Source organism: Platalea leucorodia (genome assembly GCF_965183815.1).
Source record: "Platalea leucorodia genome assembly, chromosome: 11".
In the NCBI taxonomy this organism is placed as follows: Eukaryota; Metazoa; Chordata; class Aves; order Pelecaniformes; family Threskiornithidae; genus Platalea; species Platalea leucorodia.
The window spans coordinates 15,696,971-15,710,637 of NC_138833.1; the positions used below are offsets into that span (position 1 = coordinate 15,696,971).

A 13,667-nucleotide genomic window follows, 5' to 3' on the forward strand; every position below is an offset into this window, starting at 1 on the left:
CCCAGCCTGCTGCTATAGAGGACTCATGGCTAACTTCAGCCTCCTGAAACCACTCCAAGGAGAAACACTCATAGTCCAGAAGGCAATTTGCCTTCTCCTGACCTGGAGAAGAATTATCGAGCCATAATGATGCTTGAAATCACTCTCATGTGGGCAGATATTCAAACCCAGCATTGGGGGGTCATCATCAGGCCTCCCAGATAAGCATGGGACCTCTGCTAGACATTGGGAGGGTGGCAAATGGAAAACCTGAATGCTCATTCAAAATGGGACACGGAGCTGGATATCCGTAGTTTACCCAGTCGGTCTGTGATAACAAAGGAAGGAAACCGAGAGTGTCACCAGTGGCAAAAGAGAGCCAGAATGGAATATTCAAAAAAGAAACAAAGAGGTGATAAGACTTTGGGGTGGAAAAATACTGGAAACAAACACCAAGGAAAATATTGGCAGGGGAAAGATAAAGCAAATGAAGTGATGAGATTGAATTCATGAACACGTTTGACCTCTCTTTTGAACAATGTGTGGTCTTTGTTAGAGCTCGCTATAGGGTTTCAGCTCTCGGCAGAAGAATGAGCATGCTGGAGATATGGTATTTTAGCTGGGTGTTAAGGCTTGCTCCCACAGCAAGGTTCATATCATCTTCTGTTGGTTCTGTGGGTTTCTGTTGCAGAGGTGGAACTCAAATTCGTTTTTGGAAATGACTGAAAATATAATTTAAAAATGCTCAAGTTACCAAAGACAAAAAAAGAAATTTATGAGCCCACTTTGGTTTTGATCGAAGTGAGAGTACTACTGGGTCCTCTGCAGGCTGCAAAATTGCATTGGCTTTGCTCAAAGCAAGCACATGTGAAAAGGTGTGTGAGCAACTGCAGGAAAATGAGGCACCTGTGAAATGTGGAGTTCTTTATCTGATGTTCTTATTCCCCAAATCCTGGGGAAAAGTATCTATTGCTGATAGAAAGGTGCCAAATTAATTCCTCATGCAGTTCTGAAATCTGGGGGCTGCTCTACATGTGGACGCTTTCCATCAGGAGCTATTCAACTGCAGATACTTTTATTCAGAGTAAAACTGCCTCTACTTCAGCTCAGTTTAATGTATTTTGGAATATAGTCTCATCTGGAATAAGCACACCTACAAGTTGATACCAATTTGGCCAGTTCTAGTTGTATTTTACTTGCGTTAAGTTTTTGACAAGCCTTAAGTTACGTGAGGGGTAACCTAGGCTGAGCATTCAAAAGGCCTTGAAGAGAAAGTGCCTTGGAGCCAGCAGCTTTCCCATCAGCTTTTGAAATGAATACTTTAATAGTGGGGATTTCTGTGTTTTGATCATCTGTTTCCTGTGCCAGCAAATGACTTTGAAAACCCCGATGGTTTGCTGCAGAGCGGAGCCTGCCACTCACAGCCCGAGTGCAATTGAGAAACCACCCGGTAATGAAGCCCCGATGAATGCCAGTGGAAAATGTTTGACTCCACAGAGCTGCAGTCTCTATTTTTTTCTGTGCTTTTTTCTTTTTCTTTGTTTTTATTGTTGCTATTTTACAGCAAACTTAATTTCTTTTACAGAAAAGATTTTTTCCTTCTCCCTCCTAAGAGGAAGGAGATGCCAGTGCCAAGACACCGCATTTGTGCACGTCTTTAACTCAGTCCTTCGAGGAAGCGCTCCTCGTCACCGAACAGCGAGAGCAGGAGAGGTGGGACATAAACTAGCCCTCCAGCTCTCTGCAAGACAAATTTCAGTGTTTGGCTGGGTGGATTTTCCAACGCAAGCGAGGAAACCTCAGGCCAGCCTACTCCCAGACTTCTGCAGGCTCGGTGATATCATACAGGAATGAGGAGGTATGATTCATCACCAGTTGCACAGACAAAAGTCAGCTTTTATAGCCTCTCTCGGTGGAGGCACGCACTCGCGTGGAACAAAGAGTATGGGTGAGAGCTCTGCTGGTACCAGCTGCGGCTGAACTGCTCCTCTGCAGGCACCTTTCTAGCAAAGCAAACAAAGGTTATTGTGTTTTGGGTACGTAACACAGTACGCTCACTGTATTCACGTTGCTAAATCACAAGGCTGCAGCATAGCTGGGGATTGTGTTTAAAAGTCTCAGCTCCCACCCCCGTCCAGGACCAAAGCCTCCTGGATAAGATGGGCACAGCGGTGAGACGGTTACACAAACCTTCCCATGTCACAAGCAAACACATGCAAAAAGACTTCGCTGCAAACAGCACATAAATCAAACTCACAGAAGCCGAGCAACAAGAAGGTAACGATGAAACTGAACTTTTCAAACAATGAATCCTTTGTTAGGTCCTTATTTGAAGTGCGATATTCTGGCCCAGCCCTTTCCAGGAACAGGGAGCTTTCCCAAGCCCAGGCATTTTGAGTTTTGCTCTCAGCTTTTGAGGGAGACGCTGAGCAGCCATGCTGCCCACCCATCCCACCTCCCAGCTACCGCTGCATGCCTACTAGCCATCACATTAAACACCCTCTGCAGCGTGGACATCTTCTGGATGCTCTGATGGCCACCGATTTGGCTGTACCACCGGGAAGCAGGGATGCTCTCCGGTGCCTGGTGCTGCCCCAGAGACCCCTGCAAAGGCACAGTGATGCTGGGGTGCATTAGCCAAGCGATTCCCAAACTGCTTTAAACCCAACCTGATTATTTTCTTGACATTTTCTCCTTCAACACACTGCTCGTGGTAAACACAACAGTCGTGACTACGTGTTTTATCGACCTATTACATCATTTTCCTTCCACTCCAGAGGATGAAGGTGCAGTAAGTGGAGGCTTTGAGCCCACTGAACGCATACGCTTCACTTTACTACTGCGAGCAGTCGCTCCGTACCCCACTGGTAAAAATGTTCAGGGGAAAATCCATGCTAAAGCTCCCTCCCACGACGGCCGGGACGGGTCGATCCCGCCTCCCCGCCACGCCCCGCGACGCGGGGCGTGGCGGGGAGGCGGGATCGACCCGTCCCGGCGATTAGGAGAAGCGCGAAGTGTTTCGGTCCGTGATCGCGAGTGGGAGCCGGAGCCGCATCCACCCGCGGGCAGGGAAGCGCCCCACCGCCGCTATGTCCCACTCGGTGGTCCTGCGTGGCCCTTCGCCGTGGGGTTTTCGTTTGGTGGGTGGGAAAGACTTCAGTGCCCCGCTGACCATCTCCAGGGTGAGTCCCAGCCGGGGGAGCGGAGCGGGGACCGGGCGCAGGTGATGGGCGGCGGCGGGGAGCGGGGCCGCGCCGGCGGGGATGCGGCCGGGGTCGGGCCGCTGGTACCCGGGGCCGGCGGGCAGCAGCGTTTGCGATGCTTTTAAGTATATATTATTATATATACACCCAAATACAGGCAAGTAAGCGTTCCCCTCTGAGCGCAGCACTGTTTCAGCCGCTCTTCCCTGTGTTAACGCAGAGCAGATAGCGTTCTCCATGCTTTAAGTTTTTTTTTTTTTGGATGTTAATTCATAAAGATCCGCTTTCAAAGTTTTTAGTGCTCAGCACTACAGAGGGCTTGGACTCATGCCCTGGACCAAGTTCACAGGCTGTTGGGGTTTTTTAGGAAGGCACGACTCAAGTCAGCAAGAAGTTTTTCTGTGCAGGCTGCTGTGTTATGGGGTCCCTGTGGGCTGGTAGTAATTACTGTGTAAGTGCACTCGCACTTGTATTTAATCTCACAAAGATGTATTCTGGAAACTTCTTTGCTAAGACACTGCGGCTAGCTTGAAATAGGCTTTGTGCGTAGATATATGTGAAAACAAACAATCCCCTGTGCAGGAAGGAGTGCGGCGAGGTGGTGTGATGGGCTGCGTGATGGATGAGGTGCTGCCCCCGAGCTGGGCATGTTCCCGTGGGCATTGGTGTTCCCGTTGCCATCGGGCTGCCCTGGGCAAGGGCTGGACACCCGAAGCTGCCCTGCCTTCCCGCGGCGTGCTGAGGCTGTGTATTGCCGAGCGCTCCTGGGCAGCTGCTGCTGGGGCGCTTGAACAAACACTGAGCGTATTGAAAGGCTTTGAAAGGAGCTATAACTTAAAAATATTGTCGTAACGCATACAAGCTGTTTGCTGTCTTTTCATTCATCTGCCAAAGCTGTGACAGAAAAGGGAAAACATGTACCCTGAGTTTTAAAGAAGTAATTATGGAAGAGAGAATGTTTTAAAGCAACTTGGTTTGTATTTGAGTTCAAATATGCTTATTAAGCAGCTTTGTGTCTCTGGTTTTACTTTGGACTGTCCCCTACCAAGTGTTCCAGCAAGGGCCTTTTTGGAGGAGTAGCAGGAGGAGATGGATGGAGAGGAGGGAAGACCCGGACCGGGACAGGCCGGGGCGGTGCAGGGAGCTGCAGCCGGCGGGGCTGGCCGTGCTGCCGGCGTCGGGCAGGCGTCCGCACGCAGCCGGGGTGTCTGCGCTGCGGGGGGAGGCACTCGGCTTTGGGGGCTCAGCCTGCGCCTCTTGGGCACGGGCATCCCCCGGTAATGTGGGATGTATCGCAACAAAACACAAAATCGCTTCTCGGTGACTGTAAAAATGTTCCCGTTGTGAAGATCAACATCTTAATTTAGCGGAGGGAGCCTGCTTTCCTGTTACTTTGAAAAAAGTTTGGTTTAATGTTAAACAAGAAAAAACAAAGTCTGCTTTTGCCTAGACAAGTGGCTTGCCAAATTCCTTGTTTGATTCGGCAAACCTGGGAGGTGTGAGGCTAATTCTCATCAGGCCAGTCTTGCTTTGGATCACAAGGAGCCGTAACACAAATAGCAGTCGTAGGGTGTTATTTCATGTTACTGAGTGTGGCAGCCTTTTAAATTGGATGCTTTTTTAAAATTTTTCTCTCACTGAAGAGGGGGGTGATGCTCAGATGTGCTGTACGCTAACGGCTGCTGCCGGAGGGTGATAAACAACTCGCTGGGAATGTGATTGTGGGTGTTGGGTGCTCTGCTTGGGCTCTAGTCTCTTAATACAAGAAGAGACCTCACTGGCTTTGCAAATAATACCTGAAAATGTTAAAACTGGGGGAGAGTCAGCTTCTGCTGCAGCTCCTGACCATGGGGGTGTGGGAAGGGGCTGCTGGAGGGCTCCCTGGGGAGCCAGGGCTTTGCCTGGTGGTGGGTCATGCAATGCTGAGTGTGGCTGGTGTGGTGCCGTATTCACTTTTATTCTGTAATTGTTTAGTCAATTTAATTGTCTAACCAGTGAATCTGTTCTTTCCAGCTTGAAACCCAGGCAAGGGGGCTGGGGGCTCCCCGTCCCCCCACAGAGCGGGGATGGGGAGCCCCCTTGCCTGGGCTGCGTTGCTATAGGAGGGAGAGAACCTCTTGCTGTATCCTAATTGTTGAGGCTTTTGGCTGACTTCTGCCTCCTTCAAAGTGCTTTTTAAATTTTATTTGTTTTATATTAAAATGCCATTAAATTAGAAACATCTTTTGAAAAGCAGAAGTTCTGCTGGGAGTTGGGACCAGACTCTGGGACTCCGGCATCCCGCTTGGAGCCCAAGATGCTGGTGTGCTCCGGGTTTGGTGGGCTGCCCGAGGGATGCGGGTTTGCTGCACCCCGCTTCTGGGCCTGGGGGGGGCTGAGGACTGATGTGCCACAAGGTGTTTGGGCTGTACAGCTCTGCAAGCATCCTACGTGGACTGGTTATGTTGGGAATTTGTAGGTTGCTGTTTGGGATTCACAGCATCCAAAAGCCACCCACATTCTGTTCTGGGTGCCAGAGGCTGGCTGTCTACTTATAAAACACAAATTCATCTGTGTACGGGTTGAAAAAGAAATTATTCAGTCATTAATAGGTTGGTTTTCTCTGCTCTTTGCTAAGCTACTACAGGAAACAATTTCTCCCCAGACCTCTCGCTAGCTGTAACAGTGCAGAGATGTGTCGCTGCCCTGGGAGCCCCAGCAAGCGATGCTTTGCTGTCTGCTGGGGGGACCCTGGAAGGGGGCAGCTTCTTCTCCAAAGCCTGAGTGTCATTGCTCCAGGTTAAGTGAAGGCAGAGTTTCTTAATGTTGCGTTTGTGGCACCTGAAGCCAAAGTGTCACTGCTAGAGGGGAAATAATGAAGCAGTTGGTGTGACTGGAGCCGCCAGACTGGGCTGCGCTGAGTGGGAGGCACCATGGTGCGGCTGAACGCCGGGCAGGCGTCTGGCGTGGGGCAGGGAGGAGGGCTGAAGGTAGTCCCCAAAAGTGGCTTGTGACAGTATCATCAAGGGATAAACTTGAAAAAATACAGATTTGACAGCAAGGAAGGTAACAAACAGACAGTCCTGCTTTGGAATGGGACTTGACTCGCTCACCAGGCCTTGCTTTAGCCTTTAGCCCCCTGCAAGGTTGCTGCATTCGTGCAGGTGCAGCTGGTGGTGTTGAGCCCATCCCTTGCAGCTATTTCAAATATGCCCATGAAATCAAGGAATGATCTATTTTTCTTGAAAGCAGGTCACTTCCCTCTGTGGTTTGATCTATCTTAAATGACAAGTGGTAAAGATCTGATTGCCCAAGTGACTGGGAACAGCTGATGCCAAGCACTGCCCTAGAGAGGTTGGGGCTTGAGTTGAAGTGTTAAGTTCTTCAGTATTAAAGATAAGGAAAGAGAAATGCGAATCCAGAAGGGTGTGCTTAGGGCATCTTTCTCATGAGGTCACATAAAAAGCTAGGTGTGCGAGCCACCCTTTTTTTCCCCTGTGTCTTCTTGCGTTTTCTGGGGGACCCAAATGAGCAGGGCTGGAGTTTGCTGGGCTGGTTTGGGGGCACGCAGCCCTGAAGGATGCCGCAGTGGCTACACGCAGGGGAGACGCTGGTGCATTGTCGGCACAGTGCTGGGAAGGGAATTGTAGCCCAAGGCTGTGCTCTGGGGAGGAAACCCAGCTTGTTTTATACCCGCAGTTACAGTAAGCTAACTCCGGGTGTAGTACATCATGTAATTGATGGTTCCTCCTCCTAGTGATATTTATAGAGGTAGGGAATGACCCAAAACATCTGCTTAGAGTTGGCCTTAATGACTTGATAGAAAGTGGTTTTAAGACTTAATTGAGTTTCTGGTAGCTGACAGCTGCTTTTCCTTGGTTGAGCAGGCTAACAACTGGACACTGTTCGCCCTTGGCGGGAGAGGGTTACTGCAGGGACAACATTGCCTTTGACCAGCAGAGCAGCCACGGTTCAGGAACAGAAATGGTATAACTTACTCAGCTGCTCTCAGTGTTGTGCTTGTAACCACATCAGTGAGTGCTGTGGTTCTGTGTGGGATCACAGTTGATCTACCCCTTGCCTGAGATTAAAAGATAATTGGTCATTAGTGTAACTAGAGGAGCTGAATGCATTTAATCACCTGAACTCGCTTGTCCAGCTCCTAGAGCAGTTAATGTTGTCATCTACCCAACTCTGCCAGTGTTAATCCAAGCACTTGCTGCTTTTAGAATCATAGATAAATTACTTGGCTAAACAGATAATTGGCAAATGGACTGATTCCAGTATTGTAAAAAAGTTTTTGATACAGTTTTTTCCTTTATCTGCTGTCTTCAACATCAGTTTACCCACTGGTCTGTAGCGGAGCAGCAAAATGCATTTTTCAGTGTTGGCTTGGAACTGTAACACAAGAAGGGTGAGAAATAATTGGTCTGCAATCCATTATCCAGGTATTGTTTGAGTTAAGGTTGACTTTTAAACTTAAGTAGCTTTTGTATTTGAGCAAATATGCATCCTGTTAAAGGTTAGGATACTCTAGAAGGAATTCTGCTGAGGGAGGAATTCCAGTAAAAGTTGTGTTGTTGACTCCATTGGGGCAGCTGGCAAATGCCCGAGCGTGTTGCTGTGATCCCACTTGAATGCAGAGTACCCACTTGGAGTAATAATTTCTAGGGTGACCTGTGAGGCTTGTTCTTGGGTGCTCCTGGTCGGGGACAGCAGAGCATGAAGGGCTCTGCAGACCTGTGGCTGGGCAGTGCTGGGGAGTCCGGGTTTGGTTACCCCGGGAGCTCCACATCTGTTGGTGGAGAAGGCAAAGAACCAGAGATACCAGTAAAGGGAACGGGGCTCTTTGCTTTCCATAAGGTTTTTTCTTTGGTTTTACCATGTAACTTTTGCGTATTTGATTGTTTATTAAATGGAAATGATGCACTTTCTGTTTAGAGCTCCCAAATGGACTGAAGTAGTTGCTTTGTGTTGATGAATCCTAAAGCTGGGACCCCAGCTGATTTCTGCTGACCTTTGGTGTTTTTATTGCCTGTATAGAATGAAGTGATACTAGCTGTTTCTCAGTTGGTTGGATATTAATGTTTGTTATAACAGTTCAAGTGGGATGATTTTTTTAAGTGGAAGGAAACAGTTTTGCTTATGACTGCTGCCTGTAAGGTCTGGAGTGAGAGACCTGGGGGGCTACACTTGAAGCTGTAGTGGTACTTAACTGTTAATCTGAACTACAGATAAGAACTAACAGAAGTGTGTAACAAATATATTTGCTGCTGAAGTTATTCTGTCACTGAGGCTTTATTTAATAACTGAAAGAGAAGAATAAATGCTTCTGCTGGTTCAGGAGACAGTAATGGTAGAATATGCTGGAATGCAAGCCTAATGCTAATTACTGTAATCAAGCACACTGATAATCCAGAGTGGGAAAGCAGGCGGAAAGAATGATTCATGTAGGTCCATTCATGCAAGGTCTGACCTTGGGGTGAGCTTAGCAAAATAAACTCAGCACACCCTTGAAAACACTTCAGGCCTCTGCCAGGTTGAACAAAGCAGAATGGGCTCCGCGTAACTGGGGAATTTAGAGTTGGGGCTAGGGTTTGGGGTTTTTTTTGTGGTTTTTTGTTGGTTCTTTTAAATGATGGTGATGTCAATTTTTTAACTTCTTGAAGATTGAAACATTGCCTGTTGGGACAGGTATTCAGAGTTACTTTGGAAAAGTGCATGGTTGTATCCCACTTGATACAGGGATAAAAGAGAATAGATAGCAGACTCACTAAAATGGCGCTGGTAGTGTAGGAAGCATGCAAGGGAAATATGTGGAATTATTCTTAAACTTTTTTGTTGCTGTGTAGCACAATTGATGGTGATGATCCTGGTCCTGCTAGGGGTAGATCAGTCTTTTAATTTTAATACAAATATGTCATTATGGATTGTGTGGAATTAGTGCAGACTATCACAGTTCAGTTTTTTTTTTTTCTTGTAGCTTGGGGGGAAAATGCATGTCACAAGTCTGCAGGAGTCACATAGCAAATCCTAGAAGGCACAAGTCCCTTTAAATATAGTATTTCTGAATTTGTTGTGTAACTGAATTTGTTGTTTGATTTCTGAGCTCTTAAGATGCATTGACTCATGGTTGTTAGATATCCAAACACTTAGTGAAAATGTTTTTATTTTTTAAGTCATGTGTGACCACAGGTGCTAGAGTGTGAAAGAAAACAGTAGATCTCTCCAGATCTGGTAGTGTTGATAAAATAGCTAAACCAAACATGTTCACAGAAAATACTCTGCTTGATTTGTTGTCAGTGCAGTGCTGCTAGATGTGTACCAAAGCAAACCACGGCCTCTCTAGCAAGAGCTTGTTAATGTAGTGGATTTGTACACAGCCATTAACACCACGCTGGCCCTAAGCCCTGGAAGATAAGGTTATGTTTGGTTTCTACGTCAGGACTTGCACAAAAACTTCAAGCAAACCCAGGATTCATTGGGTTACTTGAAGCAATTGCAAAAATGTCGAGCTGCCGTGTGGCATTTGAGTAGCTTTTACAGCCAGCAGAGACCTAAAATAAACCTTGCTTTCTCACCAGAAAGAACAGACCTCTATTTAAAAAAAAAAAAAATTTGCTGTGCAAGAGTATTTCAGCCAATGAATTTTCCAAACATCATAAAGATGCCTCAAAGCCTATGCCACACTCAGTCTTTCTTGTCAACCAGAGCAACTCAAATTCACACCCGTTAAACCTTAAGTAGTTTTACATGTTGTGCGGACTGATAGCAGATTACGTGCGAATGACATATTACAGTACAAGATTCAGAAAGCAAAATATATGCGAATAAAGAAGATTATTTAAAGTATTTATTTTTAATTATCAGATACAGGCAATGCACAGCTAGAAGAGAAACTGTTCTGAACAGTTCAATCCAGGACTGTTCAGTAGCGGGCACCATGGAGTAGAAGTTCAGCTGGGAGGTTTACAGTACGCTGAGTCTGAATGCCGTCATTCACTGTAAGCCACAAAAGCCTTCCCAGAAGCACATGTAAAGCTTCTGGTACAAAAGACCAAACCCTGCGAAATACCTAGTGTTCACAACTAAACTGGGAGAAAGCAGCCACATTACAAAGGCACGTCGCAAAGCTGCATTGCAAATCCCTGCAGTCTGTGTGAGATTAACCTCTTTCACAAGAGCGAAGCTTCAGGTTTACTCACCAGCTGAATTCAAACTTTTTACGTTGGAGAATTTTCTTCTGTTTGGAGATGCCTCTGCGGCCGCTTTCCTTTTGATAGGAAAGAAAGTATCAGCCCACCTTCCTGGCTCAGAAGGCAGGTGATTTGAAAGGGAGAGCTCCAAGCAGCTTCTGCGAAGCACCCAGAGGTTTCTCCAAACAAGGGTTTAGGAAGCCCTGCTGCTGGCTGTGAGGTGCCTGGCTTCACAGGAGAGCTGAGCACTAAACCTCAAAAGGAGATGAGCCAATTATGATCATAAACACTGTCTCCGATGCTGCTGAATCCAGTTTGCCAAGTGGTGTGCAATGGTGCAGTGTCTCAGGGACTGTAGTGATGCTCTGAGCACACCTACGTCAAGGCTTAGCCGGTGTCAGCCGGGGCAGGCTGTCCTGCCCTGGCCTTGCTCCCCAACATAGCAGAGTGAGTATATAGCAGATTTAAGTGTAATAGCAGCCATAGTGGTTAAGAGCGGGTAATTCTGCGTAGTAGAGCAGTGTATCTGCAACTTGTCCTTGGAGGAAGGGGTAAGAGGGCTCCTGGCGACCATGAACGCGGCAGGCAGCGTGGTGTGCTGCGCTCGCTGCTGCTCCCGGTCCAAGTGCTGCTGGAGTGCCCTTGGGCTGAGCGAGGGAAGCTTTTGGCAAAATAAGCCAGCTACGAGTGTCCGAACAGCCTGTGCCTTTCTCAGTCAGCTCTTTGAGATTTGCGCTCAGGTTATGTGATTGGTTGCTCTGAAATTCATATCTGATTTCATTGATTTTTTTTTTTTTCCAGCCTTTTCTTTGTACAGGAACTTCAGCCTTTAAGCTGGATTAGGATCTACACTGAGAATCTGATTCTAAATTTGGATTTGGATCCATCAATACTTGGATTCAAAAGGATTTTCAAGTGTCTTGCCTTTTATAACGCTCGTACTCTGTTTCTTTCCCTTGTATGCTCTTAAGCTGCTTCTTGTTTTCTTCAGTAGTTAAATGAATTCATGTTGCATAAACAGTGCTCTTCATCTACTGTGCTGTGCAGCATACCTAAATACTGTCTTGATACGCTGAACTTCTACGTAAGCAATTAGAAAAATGCAGATGGATTGGTGAGGAATGTATGTCAGTTCAAGGCATGATGCTTTGAAAAGCTGAAGAGAGTCCCTGGAAAGAATGCTTGAAGGATTTGGGGAATTTATCTTCATTAGTTACTCATTTAGCTCTTGGTTCTTCCTGTTTTAAAAGATATTGCTACTGTAAGATCAGCTGCTGCCTTGTAGCATGCTTCCTGAAAACAGAACAGGCTTGCTTTGTTCAAAAGCTGAGAACTTTGTCACACTATCTTGAGAGCCTCTTGAAGGCTTTAATCAGGCCCTTTTGATCACGCTTGCAGAACAGAAAATTTCCCCAGACTTGCCTGTAACAAACTACCCTTGATTTAAGAGTGGTGTGGTCTGTGTAGGCTTGTATGGTATTGAACAGTTTAACCCATTAAATTCTGGGAAGATGGCTTCATTAATTGATGGGATGCATTGCGTTTTGTTACAGTAGGACTTGTTTTGTAAAAGTGAAGGAGATCCGGGAGGGAGAAAAAGCTGCCTTTATGATGTAAGTGTGATTGGCCTGAATAGGTACCTTTTGTTAATTTGAGTAAAAGCTACTGGGAGAATAAATACTAAGTTCTTCTTCCCAATGGCTGTGCCGAGACCTGTGCAGGCAGTGAGGAGGAACCATGTCCCTTGTCCTTGGGTCCTGACGCAGGTGATGTTACAGAGGCAGGTTTCTGGGGAAAAGAGTTAAAAAAAAAAAAAAGGAGGGGGGGGTAAGTTAATATAACAAATTAACCTTTCACTAAAGCGTTGATTGTTTCAGCTTGTGGTGTTGGCCCAATTGTAAAGGTGGCTTGAGCAAAGCTGCTTCTGAGCTGAGCTGCTGCCGCAGCACGCAGCTTATCCCTGCGTGGGCAGCAGGATGCACAGTGAGGCTCAGCAAGGCTCAGTGCCGGGTCCTGCACTTGGGTCACAACAACCCCATGCAACGCTACAGGCTGGGGGAGGAGTGGCTGGAGAGCTGCCTGGCGGGAAAGGACCTGGGGGGGCTGGTTGGCAGCTGCCTGAACATGAGCCAGCAGAGTGCTCAGGTGGCCAAGAAGGCCAACAGCATCCTGGCTTGTATCAGGAATAGTGTGGCCAGCAGGACCAGGGAGGTGATGGTGCCCCTGTACTCAGCACTGGTGAGGCCGCACCTCGAGTGCTGTGTTCAGTGTTGGGCCCCTCACTACAAGAAGGACTTGGAGGTGCTGGAGCGTGGCCAGAGAAGGGCAGTGAGGCTGGTGATGGGTCTGGAGCACAAGTCTTAGGAGGAGCGGCTGGGGGAGCCGGGGCTGTTTATCCTGGAGAAGAGGAGGCTGAGGGGAGACCTTATTGCTCTCTACAACTGCCTGAAAGGAGGCTGTAGCGAGGTGGGGGTCGGTCTCTTCTCCCCAGTAACAAGCAATAGGACAAGAAGAAACGGACTCATGTTGCGCCAGGGGAGGCTTAGGTTGGATGTTAGGAAAAACTTCTTCACGGAAAGGGCAGTCAGGCCCTGGAACAGGCTGCCCAGGGCAGTGGTTGAGTCTCCATCCCTGGAGGTATTTAGAATACATGTAGATGTGGTGCTTAGGGACATGGTGTAGTGGTGGGCTTGGCACTGCTGGGTTAATGGTTGGACTTGATCTTTTTCGACCTAAACAATTCTATGAGACATGGGGGACTTTGTCCCCTAAGACTTGCTCTGCGCTGACTGGTCTCACAGCCCTGATGCACTTCTGTGCTTGATCTCCTGGGACGAACATATAATGCTGTATGTGTTTCAAGAGTAAACTCCTCTCAGTGCAAATAATCTTGCTTACTAAATTAAATTGCACAGCTTCCAACACCAACTGGCTTAGTGCAACAGTTGCCTTAATGTGCTTTATTTTATTGGCCTGATGTCAGATGCTAGCACTTAGTAAATCCTAATGAGGCTCCAGTGGCCAGATAAGATAGCCGCTGCTGGCTTTGGGGTTTTTCCAATCTGTTCCATAGCATCACAGTATCCACTTGGCTGGGGAGGGGGCTGCTTGAGGCTGGTCCCCTTGGGGGAGAGGCTAGAGGTGGGTGGTAATCTTGGGAAAGGTGGTGGGGAAAATAGTTGGAAAAACTTATTTTAAAAAATTGGTTTGTAATTGTGCAGATGTAGTTCCCTGGTTGATGACTTGGCCAAAGGAGATACTAACTTGTGGGGTGTTGGTCCAGTGCTACAGCCTGTGGGTCACACGTTTC

At 47.4% G+C, this 13,667-nt stretch overlaps 1 protein-coding gene across 1 annotated transcript in view; it reads left to right on the forward strand.

The window, feature by feature from the left end:
* The first annotated feature begins 3,059 nt into the window (after positions 1 to 3,059).
* The window catches only part of PDLIM4 (PDZ and LIM domain 4), a 53,503-nt gene continuing 42,895 nt past the window's right edge, over positions 3,060 to 13,667 (forward strand). The window contains exon 1 of the mRNA XM_082323798.1: positions 3,060 to 3,161. Within this exon, the coding sequence (XP_082179924.1) occupies positions 3,069 to 3,161 (93 nt within the window). The 5' untranslated portion in view covers positions 3,060 to 3,068. The remainder of the gene's footprint in view (positions 3,162 to 13,667) is intronic.